The following is a 27685-nucleotide window of genomic DNA, read 5'->3' as shown; positions in this document are numbered from 1 at the left end:
AAATCATACCTGGTATTTGTGTAGAGGGGTTGAATTAATAGAACAACATGGTTCAAGTAGAAAAATTTTAATAAACAGCTAAACACATAAGGATACAATTCAAACATAAGATTAGATAAACTCATTCCATCGTTGTCCTAAGCCTGGTTTCATCTCTGCATCTACAACAGATCTTTGCAACTTAATATAATTTTAAAAAACATCAAAATGGGAGTCCTTAAGGGGTTCTTTGTTCAAAATGCTGTTGCTGAAGACTCTAGAAAAACAGAAAGAGAGAGACTGGTTAGGCAGAGTAAGATCAGTAACAATCTGCTATATACCACATTAAACAAAATGACATGGAATAACAAGGCATTGTATAATATCAGAGGTATGTTTTACATTCACTGTGTGAACTTGGATGTTAAAGTCCTTATACAATAATGGTAGTCCTAACTAACATCATGTAATCACTGTCAGACTAGTTCACTGTTTGGACCGCAAAGAAGCAATAATAAAACGGTTGTTTCAGAATGAGACCACCAGAGGCTCCTGCAGCCAAATGGACACAGCATCACAATGATACCATGTTCAATCATGTATTGCCAGGGACTATTATAAAGAGAGTGCCATACAATGCTGCATGAACTGTATTCATGCAGCATATGAAGTATGATAGTTTCACTGACAGAAAAAGACCTGTATGACAGCAAAATCCTGAATGGGTTGCTTACAGTTAAGCCCCAAATTATTCATATGACTTGCAGATATAGATTTAAAATGATTTTCAATTAACCAAGACGTTTGTCTCATTGAAAATCAGACAGGTACTCTAAAAAAACAAAATATAAAAAAGCAGTAAAAAGTTACCCACTTTTATTTAAATAAAAGTGGGCTTTTGCATATTTCCTCAGGTATTTTGATAATTTATATTTGGTTACATTGCTACAAGGTGGCACAGTTGGTAGCAGCGATTAGCTCCTTGCAGCAAGAAGGTCCTGGGGTCGACTCCCGGCCGGTTCTTGCCGGTTCCTCCGGCTTCCTCCCACTGTCCAAAGACATGCCTGTTAGGTCTCTCTAAATTGCCCCTAGGTGTGTGAATGAGTGTGTACATGGTTGTTTGTGTGTTGCTCTGCGATGGACTGGTGACCTGTCCAGGGTGAACCCTGCCTCTCACCCGTAGACTGCTGGAGATAGGCACCAGCTTCCCAGCGACCCAATATGGAAGAAACGGTATAGAAAATGACTGACTGAGGATGGAAGACATCCGTACCATCCGTACCATTACCCTAATCTTTAGCTCCCTACACAGATTATTGATGGATAAAATCCTTACTATTGGAGAACATTGTTTTTACTACTGAGGAAAATTCTAGTGAACAAAACTTTTACTTTAGTTTTACATGAGGGGCGTTATATGTAGGCGGTCCTAGAATAAGTCACCAGACCAACTGGATTCAGGTTGAATTCAAACTAATCATCAAATGAATGCATCCAGAAATGTCACGGGCAACCTCTGTAGGTCTGATGAAAACCATTTATAAAACATCTTTAGATGCTTGTACACCTAAAATTAAAGCTGTACAGAAACCAGATTACTCTGGACACATTTTAGTCTTAATTGGTTTCAGTTCTGGTTAAATCAAGGTTTTTAGGTTTGTTTCTGTTCTTATCGAGTCCTCAGATAGTCCATATATCTCCTTCCATTTTGTAAAACCTTTAACTCTTTCCCCATTCACCTGCGCTGTAATAACTGATAATGACCTTCAAACAGAAACATGTTTTCAGACATGTAAATGTTTTTAAGAAAAGATTTTATCATCAGAAGAACCTTGCTAGAGTTTGACCGTTTCTCTTTCTATTCCAGTGGCGGCTGGTGAAAATATTCTTGGTGGTGCTGATGTAACAATACATTTCTCTACTTACTCCAATATATGAAATGGAATCAACAGTGAGACGACAAAACAATTGAACAGCATCTCTTTCATCAAGCCTTCGCAATGCCAGTTCCAAAGCAGCACCAAACTTAATACAATCAGTGAGTTTAGATAAAATATGACGATTGTTATCAACCTCTTCATTGAGCCTTCTTTCCTCAAGGTGGTGTCCTTCATCCAGCTGTGCCACTATGCTAATCTTTCCAAGCACAGCTAGCTTGACCCAGTTTTCCACATGAACTCTGGATTGTTCATGCTTCTTAATGCGTTCAGAGAGATGCTTGGAGTCGGTTTGTCCTGACTGGGTCCACGTTAAATAACATTCAGCACTTGTAAAAATAATGCAGGGAAAACTGAAAGGTGAATAGGCTATTCCACAGCCGGTCAGCCGCGTCTTGCACTCAAACAAACTCTTGCAAAAACTCTGGTTGTAGACTGTATTTTTCTCCTTAGTCTGTTAGTTGATGATAATGTCCAGCTTGTCGGGTCCCAGCTCCTTGACCCGGATTTTCTCCTCCACTGTTCTTCTTGTTTACAGGTAGATAAATAAGGATCTCACTGAATTCAGTGGAAGCTGCACCTCACTCGTTAAGTTCTCCATCATCCCTCTGATTGACTGCGCTGCACAAGCTTTTTATTTTTTACCTGCGAGGGGCGATATTTTTAGTGCCCCAAGGTTATGAAATTCTGCGACACTGACTGGCCATTTATTTTATTCATTTGGGAAAAAAATATTATTTTAAATACATTGTGTGTAAAGTTTTCAGATGTGTGTCTGCTGAATTCCAATTCAATCAGTCAAATATGGGTTAATATGTTAACCTATCTGAATTAGAATAGGATGGTACGGAGGTTATGAAAAACATATTCACAATGTTTTTTCTATGTAAATGATTCCAGTTATTAGCATGATACACTTTCAAATTGACAACCCTGTTTATAAGAAAGCCTTCTTTTAAATGCAATATACTGATCTGATAACATATATGTTTCAATACAAGCCTAAAGTAATGCTAATTAATTTTCACTACTTGAAGCAATCTCTTCTCTATCTTGTGAAATAAATGCAACCATTATGGCCCATCGCACCTTGTTGAATTTTTAAAGTCTACTTTTATCATTGTCATTTTCTGTTCCTCAATAAAATATTAACATTATTTAAACGGCAGCACTAATGTAACTCAACAGCATTCTGGCACCAGGCATCCAAAATATGTCATCTGTTGGTACAGGTCAGTCAAGCCATAATTATATTCACATTTACCACCCCTCCTGTTTCACTGTTGCTTGTATTGCAGATCTGTGGTAAATACCCCAGAGTTGTGTGGGCAATTGGTTGCCATGTCTATTCACAGGAGCCTCTTTTTGCTCCTCACCTGTTCGGCCGTCTTGCCATTCCCCAACTCTCCTGCTATAAGCTGGTATGTAGCAACTGAACCTTTGTCTTCTCAGGTGAGACGATGAGCTCCCGCACCTCCTCAACACTCCAGAGCTTCATGGCCTTGATTTCTCCCACTGGCACCTTTCCCTTTGCCCCCTTGACCTCGATCCACTCAACTGGGTGGGCGTGTTGCTTATGGGGCAGACAGCCCATCGTCAACCCCTGTTCCATGACCGAGGACCCTCACTGGACCCCCAGGATTAGTTACTCTATTCCCATTCCCTCAGGAGAGGAGATCTATCCCCTGGTGCTTTAAGAGAGTCATAGTTCCTCCCACCCCAGATCTGGATACTGGAGAAACAATGTTTGTTTTGTTTTAGAGAATCACAAAAAGAAATCTCTGATTTAACTCCCACTCTTCAACAAAGGGGTCTTGCTCCTCATGTTTTCTTACAGAGCTAGCGTTCTATTGCATTGCCAGTATGGAAAACATATATAGAGAAAGTGGGCTTCTTGCTTCATTAAAGTAGTGATTTGTTGTGAACATCATAAAATTTAAAAGCAGGAGTTTCAGCCGTGCATCTGTCCTGGATATATGGGCATAGTGTGCAGAGCAGGTCCCACAGGGACAGGAAGCTGCAGCAGCCAATGCAGTCTCTCCTGTACTGTTATTATTTTACAGGAGGAAAACATCCTGTTAAACCCATGAAACATAAAAAAAACTGATTTGTTACATCATCTAAATCTCTGAAAATAGTCTATGTGCTTTAATTGGCCGTGTTAAATACAGGTTCAGAGCTTGAAGGTAAATGTTAGTGCAGCTAATATGAAGATAGTAGAAAACAGGGATAAAGCTCCATGTTTGACCAGATAATCTGATTCTGATCATTAAATACGGCTCAGTTTGAACCCTGAACATAGGATTGGATTAGGACCTCATTTTCTTTACCTTTTTGATGTTCACCTAAATATGTATTTTTGTTTTGTCTGATATCACAATCTGTTTCTTTGTGTTGACTCTGTTTTCTCCATGCTAGCTTTGGGTTACATACATTTATAAAGACTTCAGTCTCACCTGATAGTCTGAATAGAAGAGTTGATGGAAATCAGATGAACTAATCCGTCTGCTGAAGCATCGGTCAGATTATTGTGGCTCAGACTGAAAGATCCCCAAACAAAAATACCTGTAGTTACTGTATGTTCATGAGAATATTTAGCTTTGTGAATACCGTTTATATCTGTAATATTCCACTCACTCCAGGACTTGGACTTTGTGCAGATGTGTGATGAGTTGGAGCAGCAGCTGGTCCGTCAGCTGGCAGTGACTGAGGTCCAGTTCTGTTAGACCTTCAGAGTTGTCCAGCATCAGAACCAGAGCTCCACAGAGCCTCTGATCCAGTGTGATGTGACTCAGATCCAGTTCTTCTCCCAGGGCTCTAAACAGAAACACGGCCCGTCTCACTGTGTCCGTCTCGCTGTCCACAGCAAGCAGGGTCAGCAGCTGGACCAGAACCGTCTTACTGACTCTAAACAGGAGGAACAGAGCAAAGAACATCAACATGAATGTGAACAAGCTTCTTCCTGCTTCAGCTTCATCAGCACTCTTCCTCACCTGAGACGGACCCTGTCCAGGACCGGAAACAGCAGGTCCAGCCCGCTGTCCTCCACCTCACAGTCTCTCAGGTGGAGCTGTGTGTCCCTGCTGCTGTGTCTCAGGATGGTGGAGACGGCCCTGCAGTCAGCAGCCGTCACTCTCAGAGGCTCAGCCTGGTCCTCCTCTGGTAGCTCCATGAAGGAGGAGCAGGACAGGTCCAAGCTGTGCTGCAGAGTCCTCAGCAGGGATGATGCTGCCTCCTGCTGGCTGTCAGAGGCAGCGCAGCAGTGGATGAAGCTCAGCAGCTGGTTCCTGTCCACACTGGTGGGAACAGAGAAGATAGAAAACCATCCAGTTAAAGTTCAGGAGGGAACGGTTTGTTATGGTAGGTAGCCCTGAGGAACAGGCTCTAATATCTGACCTGAGATCAGAAACTGTGTGCAGCATACGGAGGATGGACTGTATTCCCTCTGCTGGGATGGAGCTCCTCAGCAGCTTCAGTCTAACTCCATCACTGTGTCTGAGGATGAAGATCAGAGCAGCACAGTCCTCTGAGTCCAGCTCTGTGCAGCTCAGGTTGATCACATGATCCAATGACCTCAGCAGACAGAGTATCATGTGACTGCTGTGACCTCTGTAGATCTCTCTGATGGAAGTCCTCACAAAGCTGGGACTGGGCCTGAAAGCAGACAGAGGATCCACAGCAACTCTTAGTTTAGTTAGAGGAACCAGAAGCTGCTGGATGAAGATCAGACTAACTATTTATTAGAAGAAGACAAAACCTCCACCTCTGAAGCACCATCCTGTGCAGAAAGGGCAGCAGCTGTGTAGCTCTCTCCTGTAAGAAGCGGTTCTTCTTCAGGTTCACAGTGATGGTCTGAGCTGACGGCTGCTGCAGCAGATAGTGAAGAAGCTCCCAGTTCAACTGGCAGGAGCTCAGGTCTCCACCAAACTTATTCAAGAAGGACAACGTCAGGTCCTGATCCTGGACCTCATGGAGGAGGACCAGAAGCTGCTGGAGACTCTCTTCACTCAGTCTGCAGAGTCCACAGATAAAATCCTTACTGTGTTTCTGAAGGTATCTGTGTTTAGTTCAGCTGATGGAGATGAGGAAGACATTTACCTGACTGTGAGAGGAGCATCATGAAGCAGCAGACTGAGGAGACTCTGAGCAGGGAGGCCGGACTCAGTCAGGTCTAACCGTCCAACTGTCCAGAACCTCAGCAGAGACGCCAAACTGCTGCCAACCTTCAACAAGACTCTCTGTGATGGTGGAGCTTTGGTGGACACCACAGAAAGCTCTTCAACAACCAGAGGACAGGACACTCTGCCTCTTCTTACCCACTGAGACAAGAACAAGGCCACGTTGTTGGAAAGTCTGAAATCAGACAGAAGAACAGAGATGATGGACATCAAGAACTGATGGTTCAACATGACGGATGATAAGTGGTGTTAGAAGAAGAAGAGATGTTCTCCAGCTTCCTGCCTCAGACTGTGGAGCTGTGTTGTAGATCTAAAGAGGATGGAGGCTCCTCTAACAGACATCTTGCTGGCGGTGAGGATCAGATCCACTTTAGATCCACACAGTTGGAGAACTCTGCCCACAGAGCTGCAGGTTTTCCTGCGTAACTCTCCTGTTAGCAGCAGGTTGAAGTTCAGGAGCTGCAGCAGAGACACCAGCTGCTGGACCTCCTCTCTGGATTTCACTGATAGTGACGAACAAACACTCTGGAAGAACCCTGGATCACAGCTGAAACACAGAGAAACCAGGAAAGATGAGACAAAGAGGGAGAAAAACTGCATTAAATATAATGTGAGACCAGATGTAGCAGCTGATTCTGATGAGTTTTACCAACTGTGTTTATATCAAAGCAACACTGACCTGAGCTGTGAGATATAAGGTAGACACTGTAGGAAACTCCTCACTTCACTCTCTTCATGTGACCAGTCCATCAGCTTCACTGGTTTCTTCTCTGATTGGAGTTTCAACACTTCCAGGAGGATGGAGGTCTTTCTCTCTGAGAACTTTATGGTCCAGACTGGAGAAGCTGACTGGAAAACTGACTGTAATGATGGAAGGAGACTCAGACCTGTTTTAGTCTCACAGTCCTTCATCTGGGAGAACAGATCCAGCAGGAAGTCTCTCTGATATTTATCATTCATGTATCGTTCCTCTACAGGGAATGTTTTATATCTACAGACTGATGCTAACATCTCCAGCATCTTCTCTCCTGTCTGCTGGTCTCTTTCTGCTGCTGCACAGAACAGATTCACTAAGAACCTGGTTTGTTCATGAAGATCTGAGATCCAACGATCAAACCTGGAACAACAAGAAGGAAACATTTAGTGATGATTTGATCTGAGCTGCATAAATACAACCACACACTACTGATGGACTCCATCTTGTTCATGTCTGTCCTGCATGTGATGAAATTACATGTTAAACATGTTTGATTCTAATCATCTCTGGGATTTTATTTACTGTCTGATCTTTCAGGCTGAACTTTCTAAACTAAAAGCTGAAGCTAGTCATGTGACACAATCATCTTTTACAATGAGACCAACAATCAGATGCAGCGTCTAAAACCAGATGTTCCAACAGAAACTCAGAGTTAGAAAAATATCATCCAGGAAGCAGCAAGACAGATTAAAATGTCCAGAGTTTGTTTCATGAACAGATTTGCAAACTGCTTCCAGAGAAATGAAACGTCCAGTTTTCCAGACGTCTACAGAAAGGTCACTGATCAAAGGAATCATGACCTTTGAACTTTAACATTTCATCATAGAGGACATTCAAAACCTCAGCTGAGATGAAATTAACTGTGTTCAAGCTGATTCAGAGAGAGAGAAAAATCTCCAGTAGGATGATGATAATCTGACCAAACAGAGTTTTAAAGTTATTCTCCATGAATTTAGCTCCTCATCACCATAAAACCAGCCTGTAGCTTTTTATTTCAGCTTCTTTTTAATGGAGAGAAAATGATCTAGTTTACATCAGAGCTCCTAACAAAGAAATGATCAATCAGCCGTTTCATTATTGAACATTCATACATTGGTCCATATGAATGAAGGATCGAGCCAGCGAGCTGAAGAGGGCGCTGTTCTTCATTTTCTATTGTCACACTGGGAGAAATGATTGCTTTCTGCATTTCTTTTTATTTAGCATGAGTTTGAGTCCAAATCAATGAAAACAAACACTGCTTGTTAGTTTTCTATGTTGTTTTATCATCATATCAAGAGAGAAACCTTTCAGTTTTAAACGTTGGTTTCTTGGTTTGACAGATGAGCTGTGTTATTGAAATTTTAGTGCCTTGCTTGATTTGCTCTTTGATATTCTACATGAACTGACAAAGTATTAGAACCCCTCAGTGTTGTTCCATTCTTCACTTATTTAGTCTTAGAGTAATGGTTTCTCAGCTTGCAGCTGTGTGAGATAATATGTACGTCACACTGTTAAGATTATGTCTAGGACAACAGGTCTCATGAGAGTCACCTTGAAAACTGTTGTAGCTTCTAGGAGAACCTTTGCTTTGTCTATCCAGAATGATTTGGCAGCACTACTGAGCGCATCTCCAATGCTGTAAAAATCCTTTCTCTCTTGCAAGATTAAAATAAAGCTGATTCTGAGTGACAATCATCGGTCTCTGCCTTGGTAGAAACTAATGTTTCTACAACAGCTGTTAGGAACTGGTTAGTTCAGACTGTTTTCATGTTAAAGCTTCAAATCCTGTCTTGTTGGACATTTACTGCTACCTTAGAGCGTCCTCACTAACAACAGAGGTTTGGTTTTCTGTGTTTTTCTCACAATCATTTCCTGTTAAAGATAAAAGAAACATAACATTTGGCATTTCTTTCTTCTTCCTGTTCTACAGAACCATGAAAACCCAGTTACATGTAGAACCGAGCCTCATGTGTCCTGTTAGACCCTGAAGGTTCAGTGGACTGAAGACATCAGGAGTGGTTTGACAAGATGGACCGAAGGAAGAAGCTGTAAAAACTGAACCTTCCTACTAACTGAACACATCATTGATTTCAACAATAATTAGATCAACATTTTAAGCTAATTAATAACTTTTATGTTTTTCTACATAACAGGACCTCAGTTTAACAAAGTGATCATAGATCTATAATAATCTCAGGCTGATAATAAAGAAACTGAAGTGAATCAGAACCATAATGAGCTGCAATGAGAACAATGTTTTCTTCTGAAATGGGATCAATTTATAAAGTAACTGAAAAATGACTCCATGTGAATAAAGTCTCAATGTGTGAATAAAACACTGAAGAAATATCACAGTATGATATAAATGTTGCCATGGTGATGCTGTTTATAAATGTTAAAGACTTGTAGACAGAACTAACAAGTTCTTGAATAGTTAAAACAGTGAAGTAGAAGGACTGTACCTGAGCTGTGAGATATAAGGTAGAAACTGTAGGAAACTCCTCACTTCACTCTCTTCATGTGACCAGTCCATCAGCTTCACTGGTTTCTTCTCTGATTGGAGTTTCAACACTTCCAGGAGGATGGAGGTCTTTCTCTCTGAGAGCTTTATGGTCCAGACTTCAGGAGCTGACTGGAAAACTGACTGTAATGATGGAAGGAGACTCAGACCAGTTTTAGTCTCACAGTCCTTCATCTGGGAGTACAGAACCAGCAGGAAGTCTCTCTGATATTTATCATCCATGTATCGATCATCTAAAGGGAATGTTTTATATCTACAGACTGATGCTAACATCTCCAGCATCTTCTCTCCTGTCTGCTGGTCTCTCTCTGCTGCTGCACAGAACAGATTCACTAAGAACCTGGTTAGTTCATGAAGATCTGAGCTCCAACGATCAAACCTGGAATAACAAGAAGGAAACATTTAGTGATGATTTGATCTGAGCTGCATAAATACAACCACACACTACTGATGGACTCCATCTTGTTCATGTCTGTCCTGCATGTGATGAAATTACATGTTAAACATGTTTGATTCTAATCATCTCTGGGATTTTATTTACTGTCTGATCTTTCAGGCTGAACTTTCTAAACTAAAAGCTGAAGCTAGTCATGTGACACAATCATCTTTTACAATGAGACCAACAATCAGATGCAGCGTCTAAAACCAGATGTTCCAACAGAAACTCAGAGTTAGAAAAATATCATCCAGGAAGCAGCAAGACAGATTAAAATGTCCAGAGTTTGTTTCATGAACAGATTTGCAAACTGCTTCCAGAGAAATGAAACGTCCAGTTTTCCAGACGTCTACAGAAAGGTCACTGATCAAAGGAATCATGACCTTTGAACTTTTACATTTCATCATAGAGGACATTCAAAACCTCAGCTGAGATGAAATTAACTGTGTTCAAGCTGATTCAGAGAGAGAGAAAAATCTCCAGTAGGATGATGATAATCTGACCAAACAGAGTTTTAAAGTTATTCTCCATGAATTTAGCTCCTCATCACCATAAAACCAGCCTGTAGCTTTTTATTTCAGCTTCTTTTTAATGGAGAGAAAATGATCTAGTTTACATCAGAGCTCCTAACAAAGAAATGATCAATCAGCCGTTTCATTATTGAACATTCATACATTGGTCCATATGAATGAAGGATCAAGCCAGCGAGCTGAAGAGGGCGCTGTTCTTCATTTTCTATTGTCACACTGGGAGAAATTATTACTTTCTGCATTTCTTTTTATTTAGCATGAGTTTGAGTCCAAATCAATGAAAACAAACACTGCTTGTTAGTTTTCTATGTTGTTTTATCATCATATCAAGAGAGAAACCTTTCAGTTTTAAACGTTGGTTTCTTGGTTTGACAGATGAGCTGTTAGGAACTGGTTAGTTCAGACTGGGTTAATATTGTTGAAATGTTTTCATGTTAAAGCTTCAAATCCTGTCTTGTTGAACATTTACTGCTACCTTAGAGCGTCCTCACTAACAACAGAGGTTTGGTTTTCTGTGTTTTTCTCACAATCATTTCCTGTTAAAATAAAACAAACATAACATTTGGCATTTCTTTCTTCTTCCTGTTCTACAGAACCATGAAAACCCAGTTACATGTAGAACCGAGCCTCATGTGTCCTGTTAGACCCTGAAGGTTCAGTGGACTGAAAACATCAGGAGTGGTTTGACAAGATGGACCGAAGGAAGAAGCTGTAAAAACTGAACCTTCCTACTAACTGAACACATCATTGATTTCAACAATAATTAGATCAACATTTTAAGCTAATTAATAACTTTTATGTTTTTCTACATAACAGGACCTCAGTTTAACAAAGTGATCATAGATCTATAATAATCTCAGGCTGATAATAAAGAAACTGAAGTGAATCAGAACCATAATGAGCTGCAATGAGAACAATGTTTTCTTCTCAAATGGGATCAATTTATAAAGTAACTGAAAAATGACTCCATGTGAATAAAGTCTCAATGTGTGAATAAAACACTGAAGAAATATCACAGTATGATATAAATGTTGCCATGGTGATGCTGTTTATGAATGTTAAAGACTTGTAGACAGAACTAACAAGTTCTTGAATAGTTAAAACAGTGAAGTAGAAGGACTGTACCTGAGCTGTGAGATATAAGGTAGACACTGTAGGAAACTCCTCACTTCACTCTCTTCATGTGACCAGTCCATCAGCTTCACTGGTTTCTTCTCTGATTGGAGTTCCAACACTTCCAGGAGGATGGAGGTCTTTCTCTCTGAGAGGTCTATGGTCCAGACTTCAGGAGCTGACTGGAAAACTGACTGTAATGATGGAAGGAGACTCAGACCTGTTTTAGTCTCACAGTCCTTCATCTGGGAGAACAGATCCAGCAGGAAGTCACTCTGATATTCATCATCATCATCATCATCCATGTATCGTTCCTCTAAAGGGAATGTTTCATATCTACAGACTGATGCTAACATCTCCAGCATCTTCTCTCCTGTCTGCTGGTCTCTCTCTGCTGCTGCACAGAACAGATTCACTAAGAACCTGGTTTGTTCATGAAGATCTAACCTCCAACGATCAAACCTGGAACAACAAGAAGGAAACATTTAGTGATGATTTGATCTGAGCTGCATAAATACAACCACACACTACTGATGGACTCCATCTTGTTCATGTCTGTCCTGCATGTGATGAAATTACATGTTAAACATGTTTGATTCTAATCATCTCTGGGATTTTATTTACTGTCTGATCTTTCAGGCTGAACTTTCTAAACTAAAAGCTGAAGCTAGTCATGTGACACAATCATCTTTTACAATGAGACCAACAATCAGATGCAGCGTCTAAAACCAGATGTTCCAACAGAAACTCAGAGTTAGAAAAATATCATCCAGGAAGCAGCAAGACAGATTAAAATGTCCAGAGTTTGTTTCATGAACAGATTTGCAAACTGCTTCCAGAGAAATGAAACGTCCAGTTTTCCAGACGTCTACAGAAAGGTCACTGATCAAAGGAATCATGACCTTTGAACTTTAACATTTCATCATAGAGGACATTCAAAACCTCAGCTGAGATGAAATTAACTGTGTTCAAGCTGATTCAGAGAGAGAGAAAAATCTCCAGTAGGATGATGATAATCTGACCAAACAGAGTTTTAAAGTTATTCTCCATGAATTTAGCTCCTCATCACCATAAAACCAGCCTGTAGCTTTTTATTTCAGCTTCTTTTTAATGGAGAGAAAATGATCTAGTTTACATCAGAGCTCCTAACAAAGAAATGATCAATCAGCCGTTTCATTATTGAACATTCATACATTGGTCCATATGAATGAAGGATCAAGCCAGCGAGCTGAAGAGGGCGCTGTTCTTCATTTTCTATTGTCACACTGGGAGAAATTATTACTTTCTGCATTTCTTTTTATTTAGCATGAGTTTGAGTCCAAATCAATGAAAACAAACACTGCTTGTTAGTTTTCTATGTTGTTTTATCATCATATCAAGAGAGAAACCTTTCAGTTTTAAATGTTGGTTTCTTGGTTTGACAGATGAGCTGTTAGGAACTGGTTAGTTCAGACTGGGTTAATATTGTTGAAATGTTTTCATGTTAAAGCTTCAAATCCTGTCTTGTTGAACATTTACTGCTACCTTAGAGCGTCCTCACTAACAACAGAGGTTTGGTTTTCTGTGTTTTTCTCACAATCATTTCCTGTTAAAGATAAAACAAACATAACATTTGGCATTTCTTTCTTCTTCCTGTTCTACAGAACCATGAAAACCCAGTTACATGTAGAACCGAGCCTCATGTGTCCTGTTAGACCCTGAAGGTTCAGTGGACTGAAGACATCAGGAGTGGTTTGACAAGATGGACCGAAGGAAGAAGCTGTAAAAACTGAACCTTCCTACTAACTGAACACATCATTGATTTCAACAATAATTAGATCAACATTTTAAGCTAATTAATAACTTTTATGTTTTTCTACATAACAGGACCTCAGTTTAACAAAGTGATCATAGATCTATAATAATCTCAGGCTGATAATAAAGAAACTGAAGTGAATCAGAACCATAATGAGCTGCAATGAGAACAATGTTTTCTTCTGAAATGGGATCAATTTATAAAGTAACTGAAAAATGACTCCATGTGAATAAAGTCTCAATGTGTGAATAAAACACTGAAGAAATATCACAGTATGATATAAATGTTGCCATGGTGATGCTGTTTATTAATTTTAAAGACTTGTAGACAGAACTAACAAGTTCTTGAATAGTTAAAACAGTGAAGTAGAAGGACTGTACCTGAGCTGTGAGATATAAGGTAGACACTGTAGGAAACTCCTCACTTCACTCTCTTCATGTGACCAGTCCATCAGCTTCACTGGTTTCTTCTCTGATTGGAGTTTCATCACTTCCAGGAGGATGGAGGTCTTTCTCTCTGAGAACTTTATGGTCCAGACTTCAGGAGCTGACTGGAAAACTGACTGTAATGATGGAAGGAGACTCAGACCAGTTTTAGTCTCACAGTCCTTCATCTGGGAGTACAGATCCAGCAGGAAGTCTCTCTGATATTCATCATCATCATCATCATTCATGTATCGTTCATCTAAAGGGAATGTTTTATATCTACAGACTGATGCTAACATCTCCAGCATCTTCTCTCCTGTCTGCTGGTCTCTTTCTGCTGCTGCACAGAACAGATTCACTAAGAACCTGATTAGTTCATGAAGATCTAACCTCCAACGATCAAACCTGGAACAACAAGAAGGAAACATTTAGTGATGATTTGATCTGAGCTGCATAAATACAACCACACACTACTGATGGACTCCATCTTGTTCATGTCTGTCCTGCATGTGATGAAATTACATGTTAAACATGTTTGATTCTAATCATCTCTGGGATTTTATTTACTGTCTGATCTTTCAGGCTGAACTTTCTAAACTAAAAGCTGAAGCTAGTCATGTGACACAATCATCTTTTACAATGAGACCAACAATCAGATGCAGCGTCTAAAACCAGATGTTCCATGACATGAGGTCATGAGGTCATGACAGTTGGTTTCAGAATGCAGGTGTGTACATTTGTGTCCGCACACCTTGGAGGCTAGCAATTGGAAAGTGGGGTCTCAACCCGTGTCTGGACTGGACTTATGTGTACTGGAATTCAAATCCAAAAGGTTATGTCAACCCAAACTAACTATATTCCACAGGGCCTGCGGCAACACATCAGTTTGATTAGAGACAAATCTACCCAGCGAGCTGACAACTCTAGATATAATCCCCTGGTAATAACTGTCAGGAATGTGGAAGAATCTCTGGCCTACTGTTAATCATGCAGAACTTCATGAACTTGTTTGGATTTTAGGAGCTGATGTTTCTGGAAGAGACCCACTGGGATTGTTTCGAATTCAGTTTGTGGATCAACCTAAACCTCCTGATGAAGTTCTAGATAGTACTGGTGTCAACCCTTCTCCTAGCCCAACCACACCTCCTCAAGCATTGGTCACTTACTTAAATGTCTCGTCACCTGAAGTAATGTTGCAGGTTGAAACTGGATTTTCTGACAAAAACAACTGGTCAGAATGGATTACATTTACTGCTAAAGGGGATAACATGACAGAGTGTATTGCCTGTTCATCAGCCAGACCACAACTTTTCACTACTCCTGCGCTCCCACGTGGTGTTCCAGATGAGTATAAGTTAGCCAATCCTGTAGTCAATGGGTTTGAATCAATATTTCTTTGGATTACTCCTAACAAAAATGTTGATTGCATTAATTATGTCCACTATAATATACAGCGCTTAGCAAACATCACCAGAGATGTGATGGTCGGCGTAACGGACCAATTATCCTCCAATTGTCCTCTTCTGTCTTGGCACACCAGAATGGCTTTAGACATATTGTTGGCTGAAAAGGGAGGTGTTTGTGCCATGTTTGGTTCTTTATGTTGTACTTTTATTCCAAATAACAGGTCCTGATGGTTCAGTAACCATCTGAGCTCTGAATGGATTATGCACCTTGGCTCCCTGGTACCCTGACTCTGGTGCTGATTCTTTGTCTGATTGGTTTACTGCTACCTTTGGTAAATGGGAGGGTTTTATTATTGCAGGTATGACTTATTTTGTCACCTTGGCAGGTATCCTCATTTGCTGTGCCCTGCCTGCGTACTCTAATTAATAGATTGATTACCTCTAGGTCATATCAGATGCCCCTCCTCACAGGTGAAGGGGAACCCATGGATTGCTCTGATGTGTCTGAAAGTGACTCTCATGATGATGATACTTTCCAATAAATTTACTTACCGATATTCAATTTACATCTATTCAAATAATCCTCCTAATTCTAATGATGTAGATGTGTACCGAACACACACAGGGTACATGATAACTCATGATTTCATTTTGCTACTATGTTGGTGTACTAATATATTCTACTATATTTTCTTCATTTAATTTTTTGAGTGTTTGAATTCTTTATATTATTTATGTATTCATTTTATCTGATCATTCCTTAAAAGGTTGTTGATTGGAGAGATGCTTTGTTTCCATCAGAATGACAAATTGTTTCCAACAAAGAGGATAACAGTAATAATAGATTTGTTGTAGTGTTTAGCTTTGTAATAATGTTTCGTTATTCACTTTACATTATTTAGTCAATGTTTATTACTACTTGTTTTATATAATCACTTTTTGATTTGTTTTTATTATTCATTTTATTACTAATCAATTCATATTTTTGAAATTCATTTTCTGGTACTTTCCTTCATGTTTATTCAGTAAAACTTTTCTTGGGTGTTCGATAACATATGAAACTAGTTTCATTATGATTGAAGAGGGTGGATTGTTATAGAAATTTTTAGTGCCTTGCTTGATTTGCTCTTTGATATTCTACAGGAACTGACAAAAGTATTAGAACCCCTCAGTGTTGTTCCATTCTTCTCTTATTTAGTCTTAGAGTAATGGTTTCTCAGCTTGCAGCTGTGTGAGATAATATGTACGCCACACTGTTAAGATTATGTCTAGGACAACAGGTCTCATGAGAGTCACCTTGAAAACTGTTGTAGCTTCTAGGAGAACCTTTGCTTTGTCTATCCAGAATGATTTGGCAGCACTACTGAGCGCATCTCCAATGCTGTAAAAAATCCTTCTCTCTTGCAAGATTAAAATAAAGCTGATTCTGAGTGACAATCATCGGTCTCTGCCTTGGTAGAAACTAATTTTTCTACAACAGCTGTTAGGAACTGGTTAGTTCAGACTGTTTTCATGTTGAAGCTTCAAATCCTGTCTTGTTGGACATTTACTGCTACCTTAGAGCGTCCTCACTAACAACAGAGGTTTGGTTTTCTGTGTTTTTCTCACAATCATTTCCTGTTAAAGATAAAACAAACATAACATTTGGCATTTCTTTCTTCTTCCTGTTCTACAGAACCATGAAAACCCAGTTACATGTAGAACCGAGCCTCATGTGTCCTGTTAGACCCTGAAGGTTCAGTGGACTGAAAACATCAGGAGTGGTTTGACAAGATGGACCGAAGGAAGAAGCTGTAAAAACTGAACCTTCCTACTAACTGAACACATCATTGATTTCAACAATAATTAGATCAACATTTTAAGCTAATTAATAACTTTTATGTTTTTCTACATAACAGGACCTCAGTTTAACAAAGTGATCATAGATCTATAATAATCTCAGGCTGATAATAAAGAAACTGAAGTGAATCAGAACCATAATGAGCTGCAATGAGAACAATGTTTTCTTCTCAAATGGGATCAATTTATAAAGTAACTGAAAAATGACTCCATGTGAATAAAGTCTCAATGTGTGAATAAAACACTGAAGAAATATCACAGTATGATATAAATGTTGCCATGGTGATGCTGTTTATAAATGTTAAAGACTTGTAGACAGAACTAACAAGTTCTTGAATAGTTAAAACAGTGAAGTAGAAGGACTGTACCTGAGCTGTGAGATATAAGGTAGAAACTGTAGGAAACTCCTCACTTCACTCTCTTCATGTGACCAGTCCATCAGCTTCACTGGTTTCTTCTCTGATTGGAGTTTCAACACTTCCAGGAGGATGGAGATCTTTCTCTCTGAGAACTTTATGGTCCAGACTGGAGGAGCTGACTGGAAAACTGACTGTAATGATGGAAGGAGACTCAGACCTGTTTTAGTCTCACAGTCCTTCATCTGGGAGAACAGATCCAGCAGGAAGTCACTCTGATATTTGATAAAATCATCCTCATCCATAAAATCATTCCCATCATTTCTATATTTAATATAAGAAATAAATGTCTCATATGTCCAGACTGATGCTAGCTGCTCCAGGATCTTCTCTCCTGTCTGATGTTCTCTCTCTGCTGCTGCACAAAACAGGTTCACTAACAACCTGGTCTGATCAATATTTGTAGACGTTTGGCTGAAAGTAGAAGAACAACAAGACATGATGTTTGATCTGAGCACCAAGCCCTGAATTCAACCCTAACAATACAATCCCAGACATAAACACATGGAGTTAGCTGATTTCTAACAGGACTTTAACTGCAGACATGAGTGTTGGTCTAATGGGACCAGACCAGCTTCTCAACCAGAGACTCTCCAGTTGGGTCTGCTGTGAACCAATAGGTGGGTAAACATCTCAGGTCCACTCTTTGGAGACAATATTTGAGATAAACAGCATTTATGTTAAAAGATTTTCAAATAATATAAAATTTTCCTCATTAAATGTATTTAAATTCAAGTTTTTCTCCTCATGTTTATCATGATTGCCAATAAGATTTATATATTTCTACTATTAGCCAATAAATGGCAGAGAAATCATGTTTTACTCACCTGGACCTTTGTTCCTTCTCTGATTGGAGCTTCAGGACGTTCAGGAGGATGGAGCTCTTGGTGTGTGGTGATGAAACAACATCTAAGCCGGTTTTAAGCTCAAACGTGAAGAGATCCAACAGGAAATCAAACCATTTCTGTTTGAGAGGAGATGTCTGATACTTATAGACTGATGCTAGCTGCTCCAGGACCTTCTCTCCTGTCTGATGTTCTCTATCTGCTGCTGCACAGAACAGATCCACTAAGAACCTGGTTTCTTCAAACCCTTCAGAAATCTGAGGTTCAAAACTGTTGGGACAAAAAGAAGAAATCTCATAACTCTGCATTTAAATGTGTTATAATGAATCAGAAATACTAAAAACTATCAGAGGAATAAATTAGTGAATCAGGAACACATCAGCCACAGAAGAACATTAAGATTTCATTGAAACTACAGAACTTGTGCATGAAAAGCTTTTTAAAGATGGTTTGTGTTCACTATGTGCACCAGTAAAACCATGAGTATTAGCTGCAGCAGCTAATGGTAAGTAAGGTCACTTTGAGCTGGATGTTTGTGATCTTCAGAATGGTCTGGATTGTCTCTTTAACTTGTTTCTAACGTCTGAGGTTTCTACCACAGCCAACATTAAATCTGAGTGTCTGTTTCTAACTGAGAGACTGCCAGAACAATGAGGGATTCTACCTGGAGGAAAACTGTCTGGTTAAAAAAAGGACTTTACCTGAGCTGTGAGATATAAGGTAGACACTGGAGGAAACTCCTCACTTCACTCTCTTCATGTGACCAGTCCATCAGCTTCACTGGTTTCTTCTCTGATTGGAGTTTCAACATTTCCAGGAGGATGGAGGTCTTTCTCTCTGAGAGGTCTATGATCCAGACTGCAGGAGCTGACTGGAAAACTGACTGTAATGATGGAAGGAGACTCAGACCTGTTTTAGTTTCACAGTCCTTCATCTGGGAGAACAGATCCAGCAGGAAGCCACAGCGATATTTGATAACATCTTCATCCATAAAATCATTCCCATCATTTCTACATTTAATATAAGAAATAAATGTCTCATATGTCCAGACTGATGCTAGCTGCTCCAGGACCTTCTCTCCTGTCTGATGTTCTCTATCTGCTGCTGCACAGAACAGGTTCACTAAGAACCTGGTTTCTTCAAACCCTTCAGAAATCTGAGGTTCAAAACTGTTGGGACAAAAAGAAGAAATCTCACAACTCTGCATTTAAGTGTGTTATAATGAATCAGAAATACTAAAAACTATCAGAGGAATAAATTAGTGAATCAGGAACACATCAGCCACAGAAGAACATTAAGATTTCATTGAAACTACAGAACTTGTGCATGAAAAGCTTTTTAAAGATGGTTTGTGTTCACTATGTGCACCAGTAAAACCATGAGTATTAGCTGCAGCAGCTAATGGTAAGTAAGGTCACTTTGAGCTGGATGTTTGTGATCTTCAGAATGGTCTGGATTGTCTCTTTAACTTGTTTCTAACTTCTGAGGTTTCTACCACAGCCAACATTAAATCTGAGTGTCTGTTTCTAACTGAGAGACTGCCAGAACAATGAGGGATTCTACCTGGAGGAAAACTGTCTGGTTAAAAAAAGGACTTTACCTGAGCTGTGAGATATAAGGTAGACACTGGAGGAAACTCCTCACTTCACTCTCTTCATGTGAGCGGACCATCAGCTTCACTGATTTCTTCTCTGATTGGAGCTTCAACATTTCCAGGAGGATGGAGGTCTTTCTCTCTGAGAGGTCTATGATCCAGACTGGAGGAGCTGACTGGAAAACTGACTGTAATGATGGAAGGAGACTCAGACCTGTTTTAGTTTCACAGTCCTTCATCTGGGAGAACAGATCCAGCAGGAAGCCACAGCGATATTTGATGACAACATCAACATCTTTATCTATAAAATCATTCTCAGAAATAAATGTTTCATATCTGCAGACTGATGCTAGCTGCTCCAGGATCTTCTCTCCTGTCTGATGGTCTCTCTCTGCTGCTGCACAGAACAGATCCACTAAGAACCTGGTTTCTTCATCAGGATCATAACTCCTATTATCCAGACCTCGAAAGCAGCTGAAAGAAAGAAACATTTAGTGATAATTTGATCTGAGCGGCACAGATACAACCACACACTGTCTGCGATTCACACCAAGGAGAGCAGACGGAGAAAACCAGAGCAGAGGCATGTTAGAATTATGATTATTGATTAATTAATATTTATCAAGAATTATAATTAAAAATCATAATTTGACTAAATTAATTTAACCAAAATCCTCATTTATGAATGGAAACCAGAGTTGTCCTCTGGTGTTGTAATTATGGCTCAAAGCCTTTGATAATTACAATTATTAAATCCTCAATAATAATTGGTAGCTATTATTAAATGTCACTGTTTAATCGACCGTTTCTGTCGAAACGTGTGGAACTTTAACCTTATTTTGACTGACAAATCACTCTTGCACAAAATAAACACAAACGCCTTCTCTTTATCTACGTGAATATTTATTAAATCAATCAGCCTGATACAACTCGCTCTTCCGATTCAACAATCTTCATCTAATCAAACATGCAAAGTACTACACAAAAAGGGGTAAAATATCTAACTAAATAAAATAAAACAAAACAGCAGTGGGTGTGTATGGAATCAAATCAGCAGTTATGGCAAAAGTGATAATCTGACAAAGGAATATGGCGTTGAACGGAGTTTTGGGGAGCGGCCCGCCAGAAAGTATAGCTCAGTGGGACATGGGCGGTCATAAAACCCCCAAGCAAAGTTGTAAACTCAGCGCACACAAAGGATCATAAACCTTTTTGGCAGCATACCAGTCAAACATGAAGTTGGAAACAAAGGAAACAGTAGAATTTCACCATGAGGTTATAACAGTCCAACTTTAAATGTGCCCTGAGCTTTGCTCTCAGGTGTTACAACACAGCAAAACACACACAGCTTGAAAAGCACAGTGGCTTTCAGATATCCAACACAGCACATCAAAGTTTCAATACAATGTTGCATGCACATACAGTTTAGAACATATTAGACTCTAAATGGCGACTCTAATCGCACTAAAACCTACTTTACCCTGCCCACGCTATTCCCAATAAAGAAATAAAAATAAAAGGATGGGTGTTACTTGATGTTGTCTCCTCTGAGCAGAGGGAGAGAGAGAGGTGGGGGGGGGTTGAAGAGTTTCCACGCGTCCGCGGATATTCAGCAAAGCAGTCCGTTTTCATCCTTTGTGGACTCCGCAGCAGAAAGGTGCGAAATATGACGGACCATCACTAGTCGACTGGAACGCAAAAACAAGGGGAAAGAAATCTCTCCTTGAAAACTCTGTGGTTTTTTTGGTTACGTGTTAAACCCACGTCTTCCATCGGTAAAGTTGAATTTTCTGGCCTTCTTATTCCAGAAACTTCTTTCATGAATTTTTCTTTTTCGTTGGCCAACAGGAGAATGAATGAAAGTCCACGCGGGATCTCTTCTCCAGAATTGATGCTCCAGTTGCGTGGTAACCGTGTCGAGGTCCCAAGCTGAAAGCAATGGTTTAAAGCGTTCACCTTCTTACATTACCTCCTGTGACGTCAGACTCTGGACGCCCCGTCATATCAGCCGCAGTGCCCGCTGGGATTTGTAGTGCCGGACTATACTGGGATACAAAATGGCCGATGACGTCGGAAGGCCTGGTGGTGTCCAGCAAAGTGCAAATGGTCCAATATTCAGCAAACAAATGGTCCAACAGAAGAAGGGAACAGCCCTCTTGGCTTCCACGGTGCTGGGCTGCCTTGTGCTCCATGTGCTCCAGCAACAGTGGAGAAGGCAGAACATCCAGATCATTGAGGAGGTACCTTCTAGCCTCCTTGATCTGCTGCTGGACCTAGTGATCCATGGCGCTTGTCTGCTATTTGTTAGTGAACTCGATATTTGGCAGATACATTCTGTCAGGATGTGGTTTACTGGTGCACCTCAGAATGCCAATGGGCAGACAGTTGCGGTGAGTAAAAAGTTTTAATAAAGGTAAAACACTCGCAGCCAGGTGGCAACAAAAACAAGGTGCACAGGGCTTGGTTTGATGGACAGGGATGGCATCCAAAAGTAGACAGGGGGCTGAACAGTATGTATCTGCGAGGAATGAACAGAACAGCAGCATATATAAAGGGGGTGGCAAAGGAGAAACAGGGAGACTGATTGGCTTGGTGCAGGTGGACCGAATGAAGCTGATTACAAGCTGTGGCATGAGTTAAAACAAAACATAAATGGAACTAAACAGGAATACCAGGACACAATCAAACCTAAGGAACATCTTACAAATAGAACAGAACATAACCTAAAATGCACTGAACAGAATACAAGAATCATAAGAAACTAAACTCTAAGGAAAGAACTAAAGCACCACCTGGAAAACATAATGATCAGAAGCAGGATCCAAAGACACAACCTGGAAAAACCTGAAACAAAACCCAAACATCCTCAAATCATAACAATAAATAATATAGTTTATATCCATTGGACCTCAGATCAGCTCGCATCAGAATGAGCTTTATTGCCAAGTTTGTGCACAAAAACAAACAAGGAGTTTGACTTCAGTACATTTTCCTCTCACTGGAATTTTTTTTTAACATTTACCAATAAAGAGGAAAAAACTGAAATATGACATCATGAAGATCAATTTATCCAGATGTTATTTGGTCTTTGTGGAGTCATTTCTTTGTCCATCTTATCAGAGATAGATGATTTGATAAAAACACAAGAATTAAATTAGTAAATGACTGCTTTACTGTACCTGAGCTGTGAGATATAAGGTAGACACTGTAGGAAACTCCTCACTTCACTCTCTTCACGTGAGCAGTCCATCAGCAGCAAAGGTTTCTTCTCTGATTGGAGTTTCAACATTTCCAGGAGGATGGAGGTCTTTCTCTCTGAGAGGTCTATGATCCAGACTGCAGGAGCTGACTGGAAAACTGACTGTAATGATGGAAGGAGACTCAGACCTGTTTTAGTCTCACAGTCCTTCATCTGGGAGAACAGATCCAGCAGGAAGTCACAGTGATATTTGATGACATCATCATCCTCATCCATAAAATCATTCCCATCATTTCTATATTTAATATAAGAAATAAATGTCTCATATGTCCAGACTGATGCTAGCTGCTCCAGGATCTTCTCTCCTGTCTGATGTTCTCTCTCTGCTGCTGCACAAAACAGGTTCACTAACAACCTGGTCTGATCAATATTTGTAGACGTTTGGCTGAAAGTAGAAGAACAACAAGACATGATGTTTGATCTGAGCACCAAGCCCTGAATTCAACCCTAACAATACAATCCCAGACATAAACACATGGAGTTAGCTGATTTCTAACAGGACTTTAACTGCAGACATGAGTGTTGGTCTAATGGGACCAGACCAGCTTCTCAACCAGAGACTCTCCAGTTGGGTCTGCTGTGAACCAATAGGTGGGTAAACATCTCAGGTCCACTCTTTGGAGACAATATTTGAGATAAACAGCATTTATGTTAAAAGATTTTCAAATAATATAAACTTTTCCTCATTAAATGTATTTAAATTCAAGTTTTTCTCCTCATGTTTATCATGATTGCCAATAAGATTTATATATTTCTACTATTAGCCAATAAATGGCAGAGAAATCATGTTTTACTCACCTGGACCTTTGTTCCTTCTCTGATTGGAGCTTCAGGACGTTCAGGAGGATGGAGCTCTTGGTGTGTGGTGATGAAACAACATCTAAGCCGGTTTTAAGCTCAAACGTGAAGAGATCCAACAGGAAATCAAACCATTTCTGTTTGAGAGGAGATGTCTGATACTTATAGACTGATGCTAGCTGCTCCAGGACCTTCTCTCCTGTCTGATGTTCTCTATCTGCTGCTGCACAGAACAGATCCACTAAGAACCTGGTTTCTTCAAACCCTTCAGAAATCTGAGGTTCAAAACTGTTGGGACAAAAAGAAGAAATCTCACAACTCTGCATTTAAATGTGTTATAATGAATCAGAAATACTAAAAACTATCAGAGGAATAAATTAGTGAATCAGGAACACATCAGCCACAGAAGAACATTAAGATTTCATTGAAACTACAGAACTTGTGCATGAAAAGCTTTTTAAAGATGGTTTGTGTTCACTATGTGCACCAGTAAAACCATGAGTATTAGCTGCAGCAGCTAATGGTAAGTAAGGTCACTTTGAGCTGGATGTTTGTGATCTTCAGAATGGTCTGGATTGTCTCTTTAACTTGTTTCTAACTTCTGAGGTTTCTACCACAGCCAACATTAAACCTGAGTGTCTGTTTCTAACTGAGAGACTGCCAGAACAATGAGGGATTCTACCTGGAGGAAAACTGTCTGGTTAAAAAAAGGACTGTACCTGAGCTGTGAGATATAAGGTAGACACTGGAGGAAACTCCTCACTTCACTCTCTTCATGTGACCAGTCCATCAGCTCCACTGGTTTCTTCTCTGATTGGAGCTTCAACATTTCCAGGAGGATGGAGGTCTTTCTCTCTGAGAGCTTTATGGTCCAGAATAATGGAGCCACCTGGAAAACTGACTGTAATGATGGAAGGAGACTCAGATCTGTTTCCTTCTCAAGGTCCTTCAGCTGGGAGTCTAAGTGCAGCAGAAAATCACTCTGATATTTGATGTTCTCATGATAATCCTCAGTGTTTGACTGATCTTTAATGGGAAAAGTTTCATAACTGCAGACTGATATTAAAAGGTCCATCATCTCTACTTTGTTCTGGTGTTCTGTTGCTTTCGCTACACACATCTTCAGGAACCTGGTTTGATGTGAAACGTCTGATGTCCTCTGAGCGAAACTGTTACACCAGGAAAGAAACACGGTTATGGTTCCAACAAGATGTTTTTAAATCCACTGAAGAACAAAAAAGTTTTTAAACAGCAGTTTATTCTTTCCATGATTTACTTTTCAGAATCTTTTTAATCCAGAACAGAACTTTTCTAAATTATGGTCCAGTTCTAATCAGTGACCAAACGTTAGTCTCAACTTGTATGAAATTACACAATAAAGATAAACATATATATGTGATACAATTGGAGCATAAATATTATTTTAAAATATAATTTGGTATAAACTGCAGCATGTAAAGTTCAAGTGATTTAACTGCTGTTCGTGTTGCATCATTCAGCCTAAAACTGGACTTAGGAGCTAGCTGGTTGTAGAAATTAAAATGACGTACCTTAACTGGGAGATATAAGGCAAACACTGGAGGAAAGTCACCACTTCACTCTCTCCATGTGAGAAACCTCTTATCTGCACCTCCTTCTCTCCAGGAGAAAACTTCAGAGCCTCCAGCAGGACGGAGGTCTTCCCTTCAGACAGTTTTATGGACCAGACCTCAGAATTAGACTGGAAAAATGGCTTCACAAGTGGAACAACACTGGAAATACTTTGAGATCTGACAAGTTGATAGAACTCAAGCATGATGTCATATTTCTCATTGTGAGCAGAAAATAATGTGAGAAGTTGATCCACCACGCTGGGGAAATCTTCTGGTTGGTTAGATGCTGCTTTCAGCATCAACTTTAACAGGAGTTCTTCTTCTTCAACCTCTAAAGTCTCACAGTTGTGGTTCTGCTGCTCTGCAGCACCGGTTCTGTAGGTCTTCCTAAACCTACAAGAAAACAAATGTAAAACATTTTCACAGACTAAATATGGAAATACAAAATGTGTTCATGGCCGTTTCAGATGAAACATCTCTGACATCAGCACTGCTAAAACATTAGAAGATGGACATGAGGTTTGATCAGAAGGTTTTTCATATGTAGAACAGCCCATATTTTAAAAGCTGGCACGCCCACATCCCATAAATCACAACAGAGGTCAATGAAGAAGGTTTAGGTCAACAAAGCCAGATACCTGAGGGAGTGGATGTTCTGAAGACACTGAAGAAGCGACTCTGTTAGATCAGAGCTGACTGGATCTTTGCTGTCCCATAGAAGAACAAGTTTCATCTTCTCTGTGCTGCTCTGCAGAACATCTACAGCTTGTTCTAACAGTAGCTTGTCACCTTTCACTGGAAGGACCAACTGGTTCCCATCAAGGCTACGATGGATGTTGACATTCATTTTTAATGTCATGAGACTGAAGGACTTGTTTGAGGACCTCTGATCTTCCATCCATCCATCTGACCACGTTTCATGTTCAGCTGTTTTTTTTAACCTAGAAATAGACAGAAAAATCAGAAGAAGACAAGTTATTAATTTAGTTGTAATGCTTTATGATTTATTCCTCTTAACATGTATGTCTGCTGTCGCACTCTGAGTTCATTTCTTGTTCTTAATGGGATTTCAAGCTTAAGAATAAAAGATTTAAAAAAATAATGCCACAATTTACTCAATGTGATCAAATCATTCTGAATAAAAATGTAAATATTTATGTTTTTACAAATGAAGTGAAGTATGGAACAAGCTACTGGTTTTAATGGGATGCTGAATGTGGGAACTTAATATAAGGGGCTGAAATTTAGACTTTTCTCCTGCATAAGTGTACGTTTAATGTCAAAAATAAAATTAAGACAGTTGTAGGTTTTTTTTTATAAATGAGGTCAACGGTGTGAAAAGGGTCGAACTATTTTATTTTTAAAAATCATACTTTCACTATTAGCGGAGAAATAAAATGACAAACAGAAAGATTTCAACAAAATATTTTTAGCTTGAGTAACTGTGTTGAAGAATCAGAAAAAAAGAAAAACATCTCCATTTTGTAACCCAAGAAACTCTAATAACTTGCAGCATTTTTAAAATGTTCCAACAGCAATAACTAAAATAGATTCACTAAAATGATTTCAGTCTCATCCTTAAAACAGGTACTTTTACATTTAAAGAATCAAAATTAGTTACAATTTTCTTTCTAACAGTCGATTGTAAAGTTTTCACAACAATCTTGACGTCACTAATATGGCGGAGACTGATCAAACTGACCACGTTATACCTGACGTAGCTGTGACGTAAGGACGGTCAATATTTAACAGAAAATAACTCAGAAAATCCTCCTGAAGGAACTTATTTTACCTCAATATAGACTCTGACTAAGCAGAGTTAACTTAACTGAAATATATAAAATACTTATTAGATAAATATTTAATAATTAATTTAATAAGAACCAGCCCGGTCCGCAACACTCACCTTAGCTGAAGTATCACAGATCTCCTTCCAGCAGAAATAAAGTCCAAGGTTCTAATTAATTGATGAGGTTCCGGATCCATGAGGAAAGTCTGAGGCTGTATTTACCTCCAGTGTTGAAGCATAAAATGATTCCCAGTCCGACATCATTGAATCATGTCTAAAGTCTAAAGGCCATGATCCTAAACTTCTGGAAGGTAAAATAATGAAATACATAAAGACGCAGATTGTTTCATAATATGGAGAATCAGAACCACCTCGAACAATCCTATTAATCTAGTAGAAAAAGCTCTCAAACAAAACATTAATTATCTGTAAATCTATACAACCTGGTTAAAAGTAAGCAACTATTCTCCGTCAGTTCTTGCTTTCAGTTTTGC

At 39.5% G+C, this 27685-nt stretch overlaps 2 protein-coding genes and 1 pseudogene across 2 annotated transcripts in view; all 3 read right to left on the bottom strand.

Annotated features, from left to right (window-relative positions):
• LOC124861450 overlaps nt 1–27685 on the bottom strand; it is a 700723-nt pseudogene that overhangs the window by 448502 nt on the left and 224536 nt on the right.
• The window catches only part of LOC124861512 (protein NLRC3-like), a 737509-nt gene that overhangs the window by 603560 nt on the left and 106264 nt on the right, over nt 1–27685 (bottom strand). The gene's annotated exons all lie outside the window — the stretch shown is intronic.
• Nucleotides 52–27685, bottom strand: LOC124861157. Its single transcript, XM_047354677.1, has 21 exons — nt 27309–27685; nt 26041–26343; nt 25361–25795; nt 24530–24979; nt 23811–24098; nt 22933–23397; nt 19760–20227; nt 18861–19328; nt 18142–18429; nt 17267–17728; nt 11446–11895; nt 9296–9733; nt 6774–7211; nt 6378–6641; nt 6015–6269; nt 5680–5928; nt 5313–5570; nt 4910–5212; nt 4554–4823; nt 4373–4456; nt 52–256 (listed from the first exon to the last, which is right to left on the bottom strand). Exons 1-21 carry the CDS (start codon nt 27386–27388, stop codon nt 193–195), a joined length of 6780 nt encoding a protein of 2259 aa, XP_047210633.1. The 5' UTR covers nt 27389–27685; the 3' UTR covers nt 52–192.

The sequence above is a fragment of the Girardinichthys multiradiatus genome, chromosome 24, assembly GCF_021462225.1.
Source record: "Girardinichthys multiradiatus isolate DD_20200921_A chromosome 24, DD_fGirMul_XY1, whole genome shotgun sequence".
Lineage (NCBI taxonomy): Eukaryota > Metazoa > Chordata > Actinopteri > Cyprinodontiformes > Goodeidae > Girardinichthys > Girardinichthys multiradiatus.
This window is presented reverse-complemented; position numbering and strand designations above follow the sequence as displayed.